We start from the raw sequence: 20,387 nt of genomic DNA, 5'->3' as shown, positions 1-20,387 counted from the left end.
TTTGTATGCAGTGTGTGTCAGTGTCCGCGGCCCAGTCGGCCATGTGACTGGGGTCAGTGAGTGGTGGATTGGCTTGTTTGTGAGCCAGAGTTTCTGCATATCCGAAGTGAATTTGTGATCCAAAAGAGTCCTGCTTTGTGTAGCAATGGAGTGCTTTTCAGGAAGTTTGGGAGGGATTGAGACGGTTGTGATGAACGGAGACCTGATTTTCAAAAATATAAACTGGGACATGACAAAATGAAATTGTCAAGAGGACATATCTCTGACAAATTCAACAGTTCAACAATACTAAGATGGTCAATGGAAGCTCCACGATGCACTCTTTCTTTTTTTGTTTTTTTTTTTTTGCTTGGTCTTTGTGCCAACATAGTAAAGTTTGTATCCCCTGCAACTTGAGTTGATGTGTAGCTGTTCTTATTTTGGTTTGTGATGAAAAAAAATATATTAAAATGTATCCTCATACCCCCTGTGGTGCACACACAGACTAGTCCCTGCTGTTTGGTGCATTGAATTAGTATTTTAATTGCCGTTTGAGATATCCTACTCTGTGAGCAGTCATTGAATGCATCTCCAGTCAACTGCCTGAGCGAGTACAATACTCGCTTTCTTTTGCTTCTTCATGTACCTCCCAACAGTTGAATGCGACCACTTATTTTCATTAAAAAAACAAAAAACAAAACAAAAAATCAATTGGTACGGCAAACCTCTTTGTCCCACACAGGGAACGCGCTGCCTGAAAGTTCAATGTGCTGTGGGCTGACTTAATTTCTTCATCTTCACAGAAGCAGGAAGTATTTCGGTGATTCGGTGATCATAAAAGTAATACGGGAGTGACGGCAGTAGTGGATTACAACTCCTGCCATCATTGGGCGCTAGTCGCGCGGGTAGGCAGTCATGTGTCTTGTAGGAGTGCCCTTGATCTGATTGACAGAATGCCTTGCCAGACGTATTCAAGCTGTTGACAACAGTACATGGGAGCATTCTCTGAGTGAAGATCACATGTGAGCTTGGTTGACTCAGCCGCGTTGAGGACGAAAGTAAGCTTTGGAAAGTTGTTGCCTTTTGTGATAAATTGGAATTTCGAGTGTAAACTCTGCTTGTTATCATGTTTGCGAAGCTCCAGGCTCCACCCTAGTTTGCGATCTGAAGGCCGTTACACCGAAGTCATCTCCGGCCCTCGTGTTTCCCACAGCAGCCAAGGGATGGAAACAGGAAGGGATAACAGTACAGTTACTGTATAAGAAGGGCTGCACAATTAATCAAATTTTAATCACGCTCACAATATTGGCTGTCACGATTAATTAAGATGATCCTCTGTGATATTAACATATAAAAAGCCGGCTACCTAGATATGTCAAATCAAGCACTTTGCCATCGTACCACTAGGAGGCAAATGCAAGGTTAAGATTTCATTAAGCTGAGGAAATCGCAAGCGTGCAAATCTCGCAGCAGCTGTGAGAACAGTGGCAGCAAGGCTGGTTTATGCTAGATCCACGCGTCAAATGATGTCATTTTGGCAACTGTGCGGCGTCCCCTTGGCCAGATCTTCCGCAGCACGCACCTTCCGGAACTTTTTTACATTGCTTTGTACTCAAGTAAGTTAACTGTGTTGCCTGTGTGCCAAGTTTTTGCCATGTCTTGGGTGAATTTGTTTGAATGATTATTTAGTTCATTTTTTAATTTAATTTTATTATTATTACTTGTGAGTATCAAGCCTTGGGGCCTTGTTGATATACTGCTTGTTAAAAAAAATACAATAAATAGACATGTTTGACCAAACATGATCAATAGTCATGATTTCAATATTGACCAAAATAACCGTGATTATTATTGTGGACCTAATCATGCATCATGCAGCTATACAGTCCGGATTCACTGCACAGAGACAAAGTGGAAGCTGCGATGTATATTACCACAGTTTACAGAGCTACGGCAGGATAACTGTGAAGTTATAAGAAAAGGTGCTATTACACTTCAGGCCCTTTCACAATAAAAATGCAGACATTGTTGTTCTATGCCTGCCTGAACTGAAGTGTACTGTGTAAACCTTATCACTGAGTGGGAGGTTGAAATAGCATGCAGTGTAATGATTGACATCCTCCTTTATTGACCTCCGCGCCATACTTTGGCTTTTTATCGTCTGAACTGATGGAGAACTAGAGCACATGAAAACCAATATTTGCTCTGTCGCTGTCAATTCTGACTTTGAGCACCAGACCTGAAACATGACAAGTTTAGCATTTTAAGATTATTTCCGAGATGGTTAAATAGTAGTGCTGCGGGTGATTTGTCATGTTGGGATGCCATACTTGCCGCTGAGCGACTATATCTTTCCAAGCCACAGGAAACGTTTTACCTTGTCAACATAACTTTTTAACATCAGCACTTGTTGCCCAAAATGTGGCAATCACCCAGTTTGTTATCAATATTGTTGCAACATTAAACATGGAACTAAAGACATTATATCTTTATTGATTTTTTTTTTCATGCAGAAAAGCAAGAAGGCTCGATGCATGTTCTTACTGCATGAACTTATTTAGTGTTATAATGCTGCCTAGCAAGTGAATATTGAATGCAGATGTGAATTTAAGGTTGAGTCTGATCGTTCAAAGTTGGATTAAAGCAGACCATTCCATACTGCACCTCTTTCACTATTTATATTATAATTATCATGATGCTGAATTTTAATATAATTTGCATCCCAAATTCAAAGTATGCCTCCTCTGAATGGGTATTAGAAAAAGAATGTAGTGCTGTTAAATAACAATTTTAAAATTATTAATCCCAATTGTCCATAATCAATCATGATTAATGACATTGTTCAACAACTTTTCTACAAAGCTTATTACATATATTTATTCGAATAAAATCTTGGAATCAACCTAAAAGTCATCCAAAACAAATTTCAAAACAAAAGTCAAACAAAAACAAACCTTTAATGTGATTACCTCATGTACAGTAAAATGTGATTCTTTCATGTAAAATAAAACTATTGAACTAAACTAACAAACCTGACTCAGAACAGATTTTTTTTCTCTGAGAAACAGAAAGAGAACTTCTCACTTTTCGGTTTATTTCTGCCCATCAGCAACACACTCAAGCAGCATTTCCAAGGAACTAATAACACGTTTATACTTAGCTTCGAAATGTGCACATTTTTTTCTCCCAATAAGCTGTCAAGCAACTTTTTAGAGTAAAACTAGCGTCCATCCTTGTCTGTCTATGTGCTGGCAGCTCTCCTCTCCATTTATTTAAGTTAGAAGTTCACCTGCCACAGGGACAAAATACAACTGAGTTAACCAAGTTAATTTGATTACATTTATAACTTTTAATCTGCACTGTTAATCTTTAACTTTGAAGCCCCCCCCCAAAAATAAAATAAAAGTTCTCTTTTTAGGTCTTACCTGATAATTAAATAATTAAAATGACAAATACAAAATGAATATGAAAGTAATTCAAATAATACAGAATGTTTTCTTCTTTATGATTATCTTCTTCTCAATCTTTTGTGAATACATTTGCTTGGTGAATAACTCAAGACCAAATAAGAGATTTCACTTCATGAATGAATAACTTTCATAATTGTTTTGATAATCAACATTTTTTCGTATTCTACTGGGGTTTTGGACAACTGTCCATAAAACTGGTCAAGATGAAGCAACATCAGAATCACTGACCACATTTGAGTCAGTCTGGTTTGTTCAAAAGTTTGTTCCAGAGTATAAAGGGCAACTGTCTGCATCAAAGCAAATAATTTTCGTCTCCTAAACTGCCTTTCAAAGGTAATCCAACTGCTCATGCCAGTGGATATGGAGCACCTGAGTGCTGTTTGCTAGCAGCTAATTTATGTTTAGATTCTGCGCTAAATGCTGTCAGTATGCACCCTGAATGTGATTTCAGAACAAAATTATGTTTGTCTCTACTCGCGACTTGTGACTCTCTTGTAGCAACAGGTTGTACGCCATTGTCAGCCATCGTCATGAACATTTCAAAATAAAAGCTTTTGTGTCAAAAACGTGCACCTTTGTGTCTGTCACCACGTTTATGTGTTTACTGTCATTTAACAAACATTCTCCTCCGTACTCCATTGCCATTGTCCTAAAAAATGGCCAAAAGAAAAAAAAATGGTAGCGTTCTAATTTCGTGAGATCTCGTCCCTTTCCCAATGGCTGCCATATATATACTGTACATTATTTGCAAGACTTAGAGGGAGGCCACTAGCTGACATTTGCGAGTGCTCTTATGTAATGGAGCCTTTTCAAAAGGACCATTTGTTACTCAGCAACACAAAGAAGGAGAGAGTTTTCCTTCGTATATGAAACACTCTGTGGGCATCCAGTGCATGAGCTGTCTGCAGAAATGGGCGGGGTCATGTCGGGCATGGGAACACTATCCGGAGAAACTGTGGCATATGCAGCACTCGGTGTACTCTTGAAAACCACAATTTCTAAATGCAACATAGCTGAGCTCATCTTCAATGGAAACGTGCTTTGCAGTCTTATAAGAGCACATTTACTGTGCATTAGATTTTCCTTTAAATGTCTCGACCTCGCTTCATCTCTGTCCGGGTGATTTAGCAGCGAATTAAATGAAAAGAGAAAGAGGATACCACAGTGGGCGGATGTCTTTTGGGCTCAGCTTGTTTGCTCATTTGGACTGTTGGCAGACAACGTGTGTGTTGCTCTTGCTGGGCAGACTTGGACAGGGATGATGAGTTCTGCGTGATGTTAGCCAGCTGCACTGAGACTTGGCATGGAAGGAAAGTAGGATGCTTGGCTGAGATTTTGGTCAGCTCCCTGAGCTCACTCAATTAAACAAGAGGTGTCCTAGAGCAGGTGAAACCAGAACAAAGAAAAGAGGAGCAGACTGGTTTCTTTATATGGTGGATGACTTCTGAAGATCATAGCGAGAAAGCCGGAGGATTATATAATAGCTCGCTTAATTGATCGCATTGTGCAGTATTAACTTGTACTCAACATGGTACACAAAGTAGTGTTTGTCTCTGATTTCTTTCAAGACACTATGCAATTGGAATTCATAATTCCCAAGTTATCCACTGTTAGGAAACTTTGAATGTTTTTTTAATCAAACCGCCCAATCATGACAACACTGTATTGTTTGTTTGTTTTTTCAAAAATAAAACCAACTTTTGTTGCACTGCTCCAAATTATTATGCACAGCAGTGTTTCGAGGCATTCTATAGATTGTAAAAAATAAATAAGTAGTCATTTGCTGAATTTGCAGGATAAAGAGGTTGTATTCGCTGAAACAAAAAGCAACATAAGACACCTTACTTCACGTTTCTTGGAAGACAGTTGGCATTAAATGACATTAACGACTTCAATGGAGATAATGGAATAATAAGCAGAATAATAAATGTGACTATGATTCGAAACAACACAATTTTAACAGAAGTGTATGTTGTTTTCCAGGTTGCGGCTCCACGAAGGGAAGGTCATTAAGGATCGACGCCATCACTTGCGCACGTATCCAAACTGCTTTGTTGGCAAGGAGATCGTTGATTGGCTGATTGAACACAAGGAGGCCTCCGAAAGGGAGACTGCCATCAAGATCATGCAGAAGCTCTTGGACCAAAGCATCATCCACCACGGTGCCACTTTTCTTTCTTTCTTTCTTTCTTTCTTTCTTTCTTTCTTTCTTTCTTTCTTTCTTTCTTTCTTTCTTTCTTTCTTTCTTGACATTTTCTTAACTATTCTTTGAGCTACACGAGTAATTCTTAATGTCCAACAGCAAATTTCGCTCCAATTCACTCCCTGATTCATTTAAGCAGGATGAAGACAGAAAAACGTACTGTAGTAGGAAATAGTTAATATACCTTTGCTAACATAACAAAAACTCAATAAAACATCATAAGAGATGTTGGCCCTAACATTTAGTATTCACTGCTTTATTCTTCTTGGCTTGGCATTTTTTTCACTTCAAAATAATACTATAGGAGTCTGCAATAAACATGCCAAACTTGATTATAGCCAGAAGACTACAATGAAGGACAGCAGTGGAGGAGCACAAGATGTTCTTCCAGACATGTTGTAGCAGTTGACAACAATTTAGAAACACATTTTATTTGAAACACAGACAACCATTCACAATCACATGCAAGCCCACTACAAATTTCTAACTGAGTCTTCTATTAACCTAACATGCAAAGAAGTCAGCGCGCTATGAGAGAATGCAAACCCAAGCTCACTCACCACAGAAAGTATGCTCAAATGAGCAACCAGCACTAGTTAGCATGAACCATATGGTATTGTCTTGTTTGTGTCCGATAACCTTTGCACAAAAACACATGTTTAGCAACCACGCTACTTGAGGATTTATTTTCACAACAATATTTACTGTTATAATGATTAACAGACCCCAATGCAAGGTAAGAATACATCATTTTTTAAATATTTTTTGACTGGTTAAACCGAGCATGAAGGTAATCATTTTTATGTTTTATTATAGAGAGCTACTGTTGCCCAACATATACAGTTTCCACTGTGATAACATTTTTATGGTCTCCTTATTACATGTTTTTTTTGTCCTACAATAGATTTTGAAGTCAACTTTGAAACCTGAACAAGTGCTGTTTGTGCATTTGCAGTGTGCGACGAGTATCGGGAGTTCAAAGACATGAAGTTGTTCTACCGCTTTGTGAAGGGAATCATATATTAGGTTGTTATCATTATGTTCTTAGTTCATTGTTACCCATCTATGCAATCCTAGTTCATCTTGACCCTGTCCTTAGATAGAACTGTTGACGCACGAAAGTGTGAGCCGGGACCTTGGCCCAGCTGCCGGTGGCGCCCGGCTGGCTCTTTTGTTGTGTCTTGTAATCTGCTATGCTTCTATTCAATAAAAGCCGGGGGGAACGGCTGGGCAAGTGGAAAACGCGTTGGAAGACCCACGAGTTACATTTGCCCAAGCGGTTTTTCCCTATGTCCGGCATAGAAAAGTCAATCTTGGCTGGTCTGAGTTACTCTTTTTGCTGTTTAAGCAGCTAGGCTTGTCCTAGTCTTCTTTTCTGAGATTTCTCTGACATTCTAACTTGGTCCGTTCGAGCCGGATGGTTAAGAAGCCTTCTCTTCGGTGGACGATCGACGACAGCTGAACCAATCGGTATACCGTCGGAATCCGTTGGATTCTGGAAGCCCTCCTTTCCACGAGGCCAGACGTCGGACACCGCTCACCGGAGGAACGCAAACACCATCCAACGAACCAGAGTGACTCGACCAGCGGAGAGATTGCAAGAACAAAAGGTCAGTCTGACGAGTCTGAATTGTCCACCGGATGTTAAACGGGCGGTCCATCGGACCTTAAACGAGTGGTCCATCGGACCTTAAACGAGTGGTCCATCGGACCTTAAACGTGTGGTCCATCGGACCTTAAAAGTGCGGTCCATCGGACCTTAAACGTGCGGTCCATCGGACCTTAAACGAGCGGTCCATCGGACCTTAAACGGGCGGTCCATCGGACCTTAAACGTGCGGTCCATCGGACCTTAAACGACCGTCTAGACGGGTTCAGTCTGACGAGACTGGCTGGTCCATTGGACCTTAAACGTATAGTCAATTGGACTTTAAACAAACGGCCTGACTTAAAAAAGAGAAAGTTTAACATCCGGTGCACAGTTGCTGATCATTTTTGTGATGTATGAGTGTGGAATGAATGTGGAGTGGCTGTCCTGAGTGACGGGAAATCTAAAACTGGTGAAACGGTCGTGAGTACAAACACCTGGGGATATCCGCCTTTCGAGGTAGAAGCTCGGTATCCGACACGACACCAGGCACGTAGCATTTCTCCCGTGACGAAGGAAACATAGTTAATCATGAGTAAAAAAAAAATAAGTCCTCCGAGGCCGCAACTCGGCCCAAGGAGGCAAAATGGGAAAAGGAATGTTGTTGTTTTGTGGATGAATCGAAGGAAAAAGTACGTCGGGCAGAGATAGATAGCAGAGAAAGTACTAAGTATGTGGAAAAATGGAAAATCCAATACGGTTTTTCAGGAGACGTGGATGATTGTGGTGGATTGGAGAAAGTGTTGCGGAAGTTGTCATTGAAGGACAGGGAAAGGATTGAAAACAGTGATGGTTAACAGTGGTTTAAACGCAAGGCTTTAGTTGATAGAGCCAAACCGAAACGACCATGGAAGGTGGCCGAGAAAAAAAGGAAAGCAGATGATGATTTGACCGCAGCCACTAACCTGTCGGCAACTAACACAGCCAGACAGTAAACCCAAATTAACGGTGGAAAACAGACACCAGCAATTCGTACCTGAGTTTACCACCATATTCTTAAACCCAGACACCTGAGGTTTTCAGAGGCGGAGTTGACAACCAGGCAAGACCGTGGCCACGGCAGTAAGACCCTTTTCGGGACTGGGTCTCAGCTCCACATCTGAGTACTGAGGGTTGACATGAAGCCAAAGGAGTGATGCCATTTGAAATGGTGTGTGCAAAAAGTGTGTCTTGTACGTGCTTAACAAAGTCTGCATATACGTTGTAAACTGCATGTTGTGTGATGTGGATCTGCGTGTGTATCTGTCAGTTTGCTGGTGTGTAACTATTGGTGTGTTACATGTTTGTATGTTAGATTGTTAGAAATAAACAATGATATTTGTTGAAATTTGGCTAAAATACATTGTTAGATCGGGCTTGATCTAGTCTGCATGGTTAAAAGTCAAAATGACAAATTTGAGATGGTTTCAAACCTGAGGTTTGTGGGCAGAAACTGGTCCATTCACAGGGTTAATTCTCAGCACACAGGTGAAATGAGAAAAATGGAAAAATATATTATGGGATCAGTTGAGACTAAATTAAGAATTAGGATGTTTCCAAATGCTAGATTAACTGGCAATGAATAATTAGTGGTTGAAACACAAATAAAATACACAAAGTTGTTGTGTTATATGTGAGGCTATGCCAGGGGTGGATAGCCAGATGACGTTGAATTATAAATGTTGTGTTTTCATAGCTTAATAACATGTAGGCATGTTGTCGTATGATAGCCAGCTTGGGAGACTGTGGTATGAAAATGAGAAGTGATTGTGAGTGTAAGTTTGTGAAGCTTGCTCTGTTGAAATTTTCACACAGTTTGCTGCATGTGTTGCTCTTATTGTTGTTGTCATAGTTGTGGGAATTGTCGTTTTTGCTAAAGTTGATTTTGTTGTTGTTGCTGTTGTTGTTCTTCAAAGTGGAAAATATTTGTAATTGGCAAATTGATAGAGACCACTGAATTTGTTAGAACAAAGCTGAAGAAAAATTTCAAATAGCAAAATCGATAAAAGAGAAAAAGTTGAATCTGGAAATAGCAGCAGCCACTAAATGACCTGTAGAAAAAATAAAACAGCCAAGTAGACACCAAACAAAGCTGCTTGCGAGAATTGCAGATAACAGGACAAACAGAGGCGCGGAGAGCAGGGGTGGCAATCAGAGGCCTCTGCCTCCCCTTTTTGACCGTGACTGCGACCTTTTTTTCGTAATTTATCCTCCACTTTCTGAAAACAGGAATGTGACCCTTCTCTACCAACCACACCTGTATAGAAAATTGCATAGACGCGTGATAGGGAGTTGTATTTCATGATCCAAGTAGCAAACCCTGCATGTTAAGACAAAAGGAGGCAAAAAGGACAGAATTATTTTTGTATACTGGCCCTGCAAAATACAAGTACGCAAAAGCGGAAGAAAGCCTGGCACCTTACAAAATATGAATTTAAAAGGTAGAAGATTGATGCCTTATATGTAATAATTGTTTGAAGAGATTAGCATGATAGGATCAGGTCTTACAGTAAAATAGATTCAACTGTGCAAAAGGAGGATGAACCAGTTGATATGTTAATTGTTTGATATAGTATAGTTTGCAAGAGTTTTCTAAAAACACATCGCATTATGGTAGATAATGGATAAACAGGCTGAACATATTGACAGCAGCTGAGAAAATGCAAGGCTAAATGGAACTATACGACAAACAAAAATGTAGATGTGAGTGACCTCCAACACTCAGAGATTAGATAAATCGACTATTCAGCTGAGAGTGGAGTAGAAGAAGAAAAGTAGAAGAATGTAGGGGAGAAAACAGACATTCTGGTGTGATGGAGAAGAGGAAGTGCGTTGTGTTGGAAACAGGAATTGTGGTAGCGGAAAAAAAGGATGTAAGAGAGAGTTGAAAGACAAAATTGAATGCATAAGAATGTTGGCGTTGTGGCAAGAAAGATTTTGGGCAAGTGGAAACAAATGGAAGAAGGTTGGCAGAACTAATGAGATAAGGATGGCAGAATTGTTACTGACAGACAAAATTGCGATTTTCGCCATTGCGAAAGCCCAAAAACTCAGACTAAAAGACAAATGATGTCTTTTTTGAGGCTGATGAATTATTGTAGCATATGGATTCCAAAATTTGTTTTGAATTGACTAGGCCACTGCTTGATATCAGTTATGAAAAAAGCTGACGAGGCAGTTGACAGTGTGAAATTGGAATTGGTTTAATTCATCCGTATTGACACTACCGGATTACAGCAAACCATTTGAGCAAAGAGTGACCGCTAAACAGGGATTCATGACTTCAGTTTTGTTGCAGAAGCATGACGGGAAACTGAGGCCAGTCAAATTTTACTCTGAGGAATTGGATGCAGTTGCTGGGCTGACCCCTGAAGGCGTTCAGGTGGTGCTGGCTGCAGCATTGGCTGGGGAGGCTTCAGTGGAGGTTGTGTTGTTTCACTCCCTCACGTTGAGGGTTCCCTATGTATTTGTTTTGTTGCTGGAAACCCCCCACCCCAAAAAATGACACTCTTATCGCCTGCATGACATTTATATTGCACCGCGGTTCTTGTATCACAGGGACACATTATAATTGTTAAATGTGGAGCATCAAACCCAGCGACACCTTTGCCCACACCTGTAGACGGCACCCCACACGACTTTGGAAGCCACGCCCAAATTTCCACCAAACCAAGACCTGACCTGAATGACACCCCTCTCCCGACTGGAGAAGTTGTTTTTTTTTTGACGGTTCAGCTAGCAAAGGGGTAGACGGCCGCAAAAGGGTGGGATATGTAGTTACTACATATATTAAACATTTTGTTTTAAGGAACATTAAAATCGACATGTTCATTGCAAGCAGATGAATTGGCCGCGCTAATCAAAGCGTGTGAAATTTTTGAAAGCAAAGATGTTACAATATGGACAGACAGAGAGTATGGCATGTGTTTTATCAACTTTGGGCTAACCGCGGCTTCAAAACCACGATGAGAAAAGAAATGACCAAATTAGAGCAGGAAACCGATTAGGCAAACAAAGCAGCCAAAGAAACAGTCATAGGTGTGCCCACAGTTGCCAAAGCACAAGACAACCGCATTGACACACTACATGATGAACAAGACACACAGACCATCTTGATATCAAGGAAAACATCAGCTCCTAAACTGTAGCAGCAAAAATGGCTAAATAAAGGAGCATAACAAGATGTTGAAGAAAAAAGTAGATTGGCGGTTAGAAAACCATGGTTACTAAAATTCTGATTTGAATGAGCAGCAAAGTTGACACATGAGCTTTGCCATGTGTCAACAGGGGGGAATATGCATGATCAGTAGCATATGGGTTCACTTTTTATACTCAAAATGTTTGTGTTTTTTGTAAATGTTGTGATATCTGTTTTTGCAATAATGCGCAAGTTTATTTGTGACCACATAGAGGCAAATTTCTAGAACCACCCGAAGCATTTCATATGATATATATGGATGACATTGAATCAAATAAGGCATTAGGAAAGCAATATTGTTTCGTCATATTAGATGCATTCCTAAAGTGGGTTGACTTCCCAACAGCGCATTGTGATGCAAAAACAGTTGTCAAAGCATTGTGTGATCGAATCATACTGACATTTGGCAGTCTGAGAGAAATTAGAAGTGACAATTGATTGCATTTTGTGAAAAAAGCTGTTACTAAAGTTGGAGAACTGTTGAATATCAGAAGGGCTTGTTGAAAGAACAAATGGGACAGTCAAGGCCATACGCATAAAAACAATGCAAGTGATAAAGAGACAGCGACCAGATTGCATTCTTATTGTGGCCACAGAAATGAGATTTGTTCCGCTGAAGGAAAAACTTTATCACCATTTGAAATAGTATATGGAGGACCATACGGACTAGCAGACTTAACCCATGACCAGCCACCTAGTGGATGTTCTTTTCCAGTTCACATGAAAAGACTGTTTGGTACAAGGGAGATGCATAAGCACAATGACTGGCCAGTGTGTTCTATCCCACAGAAAACCCGGGTCCAGATCGGAGACCAGGTGTTCCTCAAGGTGCTGACGACCTCGTTGGGACAGTGAACGCTGGGATGGCCCGCTCCAGATGATTGCAGCGACACCAACTGCGGTGAAAGTTGAAGGACGCGACGGGTGGATCCACCAGTCGCAGTGCAAGATCCTTCGACCCCCTGTTGACGGGCCTAGCGACGCCAGTCCCTCGAAGTGAGGATCAGCACCCCCAAGTGCACAGACGGTGCACCAACGAAAGACCACAGTGGAAGAAAGGGTTTTTGTGGTAAACACACCCCTCTCAGGAGAATGGCCTGTCCACCAGCACTCCTCCGAGCAGCATGCGGCTTGATGCTGGGCGGTGTCCTTGTGTCCGGACGACCTACGACGCCTACCCCTGGCCGACGGCTGTTGTCCACTGGCATTGTTGGCAACCTCAGGACTCTGACTGACACCACGGCAACGGTGATAAACGTCACATCTATCGCTCATGAACTGTCTATCACAATACCACTGAACCAGTTGCAGTCTCAAAACCTGGTAGAACGTTACACATCTGTCACTGATATGAGTCAATGGTATGATTATTGGTTTTATGTTATGAGCGCCCATGATGCGGATGCAGGCAAGTGGTTGTCATGGTCTAATTACATTACTTCTGTCGACGGTGATTATTGGGCCAATCCACACCGAAACAAAGGGGCACTGAATTGGCACAAGAAACTGACAATCAAAGTGTCGACTGATCGCGAACCTTCCATAACCTTTATTCTGCAACCAATGGTTTCGTTACCTAATGCAGATAGCACAAATTGTTCCATGCTCACGTTATGGGCTTGGTATATGGCTGGAGCCCATCCGCATGTCCCAATTCAAATTTGTTATAGTCGGCGCCATTCCAGCAATTCAGTTAAAACCACACGAGTCCTTCCACAAGTCGAGGTGACCTCTTTTCGGGGAAAAGTGGGAAAATTGACAAAAGGTGTTAAGATTCATTACAAGGGTGAGAATATCGAAACATTGTTAAAAGAAGATACTGGGGTGGGCATTAATGATAATTTGTTTATGGATCGCCTAGTTTTCGTTGCTAAATCATTACAACAGGATTGCATTGTGTGCATGAAACCTAGAGCAGCCTTAAGACTTGTGGAACCGGTACCATCTGAATGCGTTTTAAATTTGACCCAGGGAATTGCAGGAAATGACATGTGCAAACGGTACTCCCTGCACTTCCCAGTTGTTAAATTGGGAACCAAGCCCATGTTGTTTCATCCACCAACTGCTGCAGCATTCACTTGCTTCACACGATCGGATTGCTTAAAGATACAATGCGTAGATCATGGCACAATTAACAGTTCAATGTGCAATTTGACTGTGACTGTATCAACTGGCATTACCAGATATGTCGCACGTTCACAGTTGTGGTGGTATTGCGGTGGGGGAAATTTATATCCAGAATTATCCCCCCATTGGACAGGCACATGCGTTTACGTTACAGGTGTTCAACAGACTACTGCGTATGTATTTCCAGGAGATAACATTGTGATGAACTCCACCCATCGGTCCAAACGCAATTTTGACAAGCCGCCAGTCCCGCTTACCAGACAAACTCCAGTTTATTTTGACGTGATTGGCATGCCTAGACGGGTTCCTGACAAAGACAAATTGATTGATGAAGCAAACGCAGCGGGCTCACATCTGCCCATAATAGGTGCTTTGTTTCCAGTGACCGTGTACAAACACACAGAGTTGATCAACTATTTAAATCACAAGGTGAACACGTTGATTAACTTCACCGAGGCACTTTTTATGCACACCGCCTCACAACTACATGCTACTTCACTCATGACCATTCAAAACAGACAAGCACTCGACATGATTTTGGCAGAAAAGGGTGGTGTGTGCAAGCTTTTACCATCAGGTGAATGTTGTGCATTTATTCCTTTACACACTTTGTCCAATGGCTCGTTGTCGGAGACACTGACATTGCTCAGGGAGTACAGACTGAGGACTCAAAGTATGGAGGGAGTTGAGCTCAACCCCTTCCTGCAGTGGTTGCAAGACTCCTTTGGCGACTGGAAGGGGGTAGCTGTGGCCATTGCCTCTGTCATCGCCTGGATTTTCGTGCTGTCATGTCTCTGCATAATCTGCGGTGTGCCCTTGTGTAAGATCTGTGCCACCAAAATCATGGATGCTATCGAATTCAAAATAGCGGCGCAAGTGACCGTGGCCATGACTGGCTATCAACCTGTTGACTCAGACTCTGACTCCAACTCCGACTCCGACAACGACTCCGACTCTGATAACGACTCAACTTCTGTGTGAACCATTTATGATGCACCTACGGAAAAGGTTTCAGACGTAGGATGTTGATGTGCCATGGTTTGCAATATGTATATACATGTATTGGACCAAAAACAGCTTTAGCTTTTGCTTTTTCTTTTTCTTTTTTCCTTATAACAAGCTCTTGCTTGGGAAGGGTTTCTACCTTTTTCCCACTGGGTTTTTGGGTAGTTTTCTTCCCACTCAAGCAATAGCTTTTGACATCGTTTGATGTGTTTTCATAATGATAATCAGGGGGGATATGTGAAGGGAATCATATATTAGGTTGTTATCATTATGTTCTTAGTTCATTGTTACCCATCTATGCAATCCTAGTTCATCTTGACCCTGTCCTTAGATAGAACTGTTGACGCACGAAAGTGTGAGCCGGGACCTTGGCCCAGCTGCCGGTGGCGCCCGGCTGGCTCTTTTGTTGTGTCTTGTAATCTGCTATGCTTCTATTCAATAAAAGCCGGGGGGAACGGCTGGGCAAGTGGAAAACGCGTTGGAAGACCCACGAGTTACATTTGCCCAAGCGGTTTTTCCCTATGTCCGGCATAGAAAAGTCAATCTTGGCTGGTCTGAGTTACTCTTTTTGCTGTTTAAGCAGCTAGGCTTGTCCTAGTCTTCTTTTCTGAGATTTCTCTGACACGCTTCCGTAAGGACGACGGCACCTTTCCACTAGACAATGAAGCTAAAGTCTTTATGAGGGGGCAGAGGATCTATGAGAAGTATGTAGCTAAAACCCATGGCACTCTCTGACATTTCTCATACATTAAAGTATTTCCTCAAGCATAATTTGTCTGATGTTGAGTTTAGCTCAATTATTCTAAAAGCTTTTCAGGGAGTAGTGAAAATGAGGTTAGTTGAGTTCCATTAGGAGTATTGGTCCAAACGGGGCATAGCGGAATAGCGCTAATTGAGCTATTTTGTTGGTCTGCAGCTCTCGTTCGTTCCATGTTGTTGTATCAACACCATCTTAAGCAACACCCCCACACCATACCGGCGCCTCCCTTTCTTCTTTATCTCTCTTAACACTCGCTCTGCTCTAAACAAAATCCCTGTTTTCCTGTTTCTAGACAACACGCAAACAAATGCGCACACACCAGTTGCATAAGAGTCCAAGCAGACATCTGTCGTCTCCACCCTCAAAGATTTATGTAATCGAGCGCAGCTCAAACCAGAACGCACAAACATTAACCGAGGCTTACTAACTTGGTTCACGTTTTCTGCGCCATCTTCTTTTTCTACCTTGTGGACTCGGTTTCATATCAGGAGCAAAACCATGCAGCGCACCCATGTAAATAGTTACCGTAATTTCCCTAGAGGGATTAAATTGAGTCAGATAAACAGATGTAATAAGCTCTCATTAAAATTCACTTAATGTAATGTTAAGTACCTCGGGTGAAATGCAATTTTAAAAAAATCCACCGGAGATTAGATAATGATTAAGTTCAGTGTTTTATTTTGGAAAGAAAGACTTTTTGCCTCTGCTCACATTACTGTTGATCCTATGTTGTTCCTTAGCATGAGGACCGCTTTCAACCAGAACACTTGTTGTCCTTACAATCATTTATTTATTCTCCCTAATTACTATACAGGGATTGTCATTTTGCTCTTACTTAACTCCCCTCTGTAATGAATTTTGAACAATCAATACATTGCTAGAACATGATATTGTTTAATGCTGATCGTATTTGACAAAATCAATATCCACATCGCGCCGCGAAGTTTGACTGAAATAAATACATCTTTGTGCCATAAATCATAAATATATCTTGCACCATGATTCTCAGAGTCATCGACTCATATGCAGCCCTGCACCGGGTTATTTGCCGAGACTTAGTGGCGCACAGTGAATATTGAGGTCATGGCAGACGACAGCTTGCTTTGTTCGCTTTTGAATAATCCCAATCTATACACTATGTATACTGTTTGACTTGCATAAGACAGCTGGCGCTGTTGGTGAAACTGCTGCGCTTCCCTCGTTGAGCTAACATTAACTGTTGACTTAACATTTTTAAGCAGGCCGAATGACGACTGTGTACACAGTCACCTTTCACGGAACATTTCATCAACAATTTGCACACGCATGCGAGCCTCCTCCACCAAAAGTCCTCCTCCATCACTGTATGCCATTTCAACAATGTATGTGTTGACTCTACCTAAAGGCTCCTTAAATGTACCGCCGGGAGCAAATTGTTTTGACACATGAGCTAGGATAGGTGTTGACGATCACCTTTAATGAATCCCTCTGAGAGGATGCTGCGGACAGAAAGTACTCCTAATTTCTTTTCCCAGAATTGGTATGCTGCTCAGCTGATGTACCTATGTGTGATTTAGTTTAATTTCCCCCATTAGGATTCTGAAAGCAGTTGGTGTTGAGCTTTTCAAGAGAGAACAAAATCAATTTGAAACATAACAGAGGCATCAATATCTGGAGCTCGCATGCTAAGTCATTATTAGTTACCACATGTACACAATGACCTGCAGGCACTTCATGTATGTAATACAAGTCAAGCAATAAGTAAAAAAAACCATGAATGGGACAAGTGTCAGAAGGCGCATACTACAGTAAAAACAAAAAGGCAACAGTCAGTTAATGAAACTTTTGCAGATATCAAAACAACTTAAAACAATCATCATCGATGCATATCTACGATGTCTCATAATTCTTTAAATGGCCGCCTATCTTTTGAGTGCGTTCCAATCCCACAAATATGGAATGTGTTATAATCTTCTCACTAATCTAGACTAATATTTTGATTGAAAGCACTTCTAGACAGTAAAGTAATGCAGGCATGCATGCTATTTTTCTGCTAATGGACACAAAATAGTTAACTGCTGAATTTAAACTCATTTTTTTTTTCCTTACTAAAACTGTCTACTCCACCGAAACAAACAAACATTCTGCATGTAAAGACTATCATTTTCTTGATCATGCCTCTATGTCCATGTTTAGCGGCACCTATGCGAGAAATGCTTCACAGATAAGTAACCATACTGTTCCATTAATAGATTATTTTTTTAATGGTACAAAACAGAGGTGCTTTTTGCTAATGTGAATGCGGCTACTACTTCCTAGACGAGTCGTCTCCACTTCCGTGTTGGTTAGAGCTTTAAAAATCAGTCAGCTGCGGGATGCGGTAACGTTGATGGATTTGGTGTGTGGCAGATGAGCATTCAAGCGAAAAATACAGTTTGTTCTACTCCTGATGTGCACGTGTGGACATGCACTGGTTGAAAGGTGACTAACACAGTGTGTGTCTCCATGCTTCATTGTTTTTGTGACAGTTTTTGACTGACGTGCGTTTTTCTGCAGGGTAGGGACAGAGTCAGCAGTTCTATCTTCCACATGCGCTTTTTTTTTTTGTTTTTCGGAGTTACTTAGTTTTATTACAAGCTAATAACTTGTGGTGTTTTTTCTAATATTTACTGCAGTGTACTGCTGTCCTATACTTTCAAGATTTTTGTTGTTGTAAACCTCAGCTACTCTATGCTACAAAAGATATAAATTGGAGTTTTTCCACTTTTACACTTCTGCAAACGTCAACTTCAGTATTCATAATACTTTCAGTCCGTTGCACCCAAACCTACATACATGACTAATGTTGTCGGTTTTGATCTAAGAGTTTAAGCTTACTTTAAAAAAAAACAAAAAAAAAAACATGATTATTCATCTTTTACAAAGACATGGGTCATCTTTCGTTGTCAAAATATTACATATCAACATTTTTTTTATTATAGCCAGCTGACACTGGTATATCAGAACCTGCACAAATAGCGTTATTATTCCCCAGCAGCTTAAAAGATTTGCGAGTTGCAAAGAATAACATTTTTAATCCCCAGTGCTTCCAGTAATTCCGAATTTAAAGTTGGGAATGTGTCTGAGCCGCTGGTTGGTGTTCCAAACTTTGGAAAAAAATACTCATAATGTGCCGCTATTATGTTGTGTGTTTAATTCCTGAGTACTTGTAATAATTGTCATGTAATGTACAAAATGAATACACTTTTCAACTCATCGAAAATGACTAAATGATTCTAGAACCAATTTATACATTTGCTGTATGACCATTGTGTGGATTTTCCTTTAATGACCACTGACTAAAGTTTATTGATGCTCTCAAGGTTGATGAACACAGAGAACAGCATTATACAGAGCAGGGAAGAGGAAGGCGGGAACTTTGAACGGACGTTGGTCGCTTCCGAGTTCATTGACTGGCTCCTGCAGGAAGGGGAGATGGCGACCAGGGAGGAGGCGGAGCAATTGGGACGGCGACTTCTTGAACACGGAATCATACAGCATGGTGAGGGGGGCCGGAGGCTAGCTCCACTATCCATCTGCATTACCAATCTTGTTGCTTTTCAACTTTTTGGGATGACTTTAGTTAAATCAGACCACTTGTATATTTTCACCTTGTTGTTTTTTTTTCCGTTTACTTAGCTTGTTTAGGCCTCCATGCCTTTTTCACGGCTTTCTTACTAAATCCTATTAAGTTTTGGTTCATTGCAATATATTTGTTTATATCTCTTCCTTATACTGTAAGCTTAACCTGTCCATTAAAAAAAAAGTATTGCATATGTGCACTTTAAACCCGAAATATACTCAATAGAGCACAAACCTTCAAGACAGAGCAATCCTGGATTGGATCATCGCCAAATTGTATACAGTCAAGTACAGCACAGGCTATTGTGGAAAATGTTGAATTTTTTACGAGTTGGGTACTCGTGGTAATGGCCTGGAAAAAAAAAAAACATCCTCAATTATTAACATGAGAACATCATCGAAGCAAAAATGCGTGTGGACGAAAATGTTGGTTCACTTCCGTTGAAAAGTAATTGCCCGATGACTTATTTGAGTAATAAAATAATGGAACTGAGTAACATAGTGGTATGGTAGTTCACATTTCTGTGGACCAGCTTTTGAATCTTGGCTTTGGTCTTTCTGTGTGGAGAATGTATTTTGGCAGATGGAAGTGAGGGAACTTGTCCTAGAAAAAAAAAGATTCTACCCTTAACTTTAGTAAGTATTTTGTTGCACAACGCTATAGGGCAAACATTCATATTTGCTAACTCATTAAGACTTTGCCGTTTGTAAACAGGTATTTTTGGTCACTCTTTGTGCACAAACTGCTATTAGTAGATCAAAGTGGGCCGGAACATAAAAACAGAATAGCAACTAAAAATGACATTCCATGAATGCTGTCATGGGTGAGTACTATACTTATAAATGACCTGCATACACAGTATATGTCATGGAGTTGTAGCAAATCTTAAATGAATTTCAGTCAGGCCTCCACATGACATTCAATTTGATTCATGCGGATGTTGTGCATGATTGAATGAGACTTCACTGAGGTGGAGTCACATGGCAGTATTTTTACCCCTCCGCAACTTATACTAAATGGCTTGTAGAAATGTTGCCTCATAGACACGACATTATTGGATATTATTGTCCTTGGTATTTTACATGTGAGTAGTTTGCAGAGTGATTGAAGAGAACAGACAAAGGACTCTTTCTCTTCGATGTATCCCTTTAATAGAGCCTAGCATCTCCAGGGCCTTGGAATTTGTTATATCGTGAGCTCTCACACACACTGCAGCACTGTGTCATGAGTCTTGGCTGTTAACCACTGTGCTTACAAATACATTTATTAAATAATCGGAGCTTGATTCTTTTCATTTATCATTCATCGGGTGACTTGACATGTACAGTTGGTTGAGGACTAGCGTGCCAAAAGCAGCCCTGTTGTGCGTGTGTGTATGCGTGTGTGAGTATCCCGCTATCGAGGAAGTAAACACGAGA

At 40.9% G+C, this 20,387-nt stretch overlaps 1 protein-coding gene across 1 annotated transcript in view; it reads left to right on the top strand.

Annotated features, from left to right (window-relative positions):
* LOC148426777 (DEP domain-containing mTOR-interacting protein-like) overlaps positions 1-20,387 on the top strand; it is a 31,606-nt gene that overhangs the window by 1,813 nt on the left and 9,406 nt on the right. Inside the window, exons 3-6 of the mRNA XM_088409630.1 lie at positions 5,433-5,611; positions 6,608-6,657; positions 15,221-15,312; positions 18,710-18,888. Of these exons, the coding sequence (XP_088265756.1) occupies positions 5,433-5,611; positions 6,608-6,657; positions 15,221-15,312; positions 18,710-18,888 (500 nt within the window). The remainder of the gene's footprint in view (positions 1-5,432; positions 5,612-6,607; positions 6,658-15,220; positions 15,313-18,709; positions 18,889-20,387) is intronic.

The sequence above is a fragment of the Hippichthys cyanospilos genome, chromosome 3 (assembly GCF_059441005.1).
Source record: "Hippichthys cyanospilos isolate Australia breed blue-spotted pipefish chromosome 3, RoL_Hcya_1.0, whole genome shotgun sequence".
Taxonomy (NCBI): Eukaryota; Metazoa; Chordata; class Actinopteri; order Syngnathiformes; family Syngnathidae; genus Hippichthys; species Hippichthys cyanospilos.
This window is presented reverse-complemented; position numbering and strand designations above follow the sequence as displayed.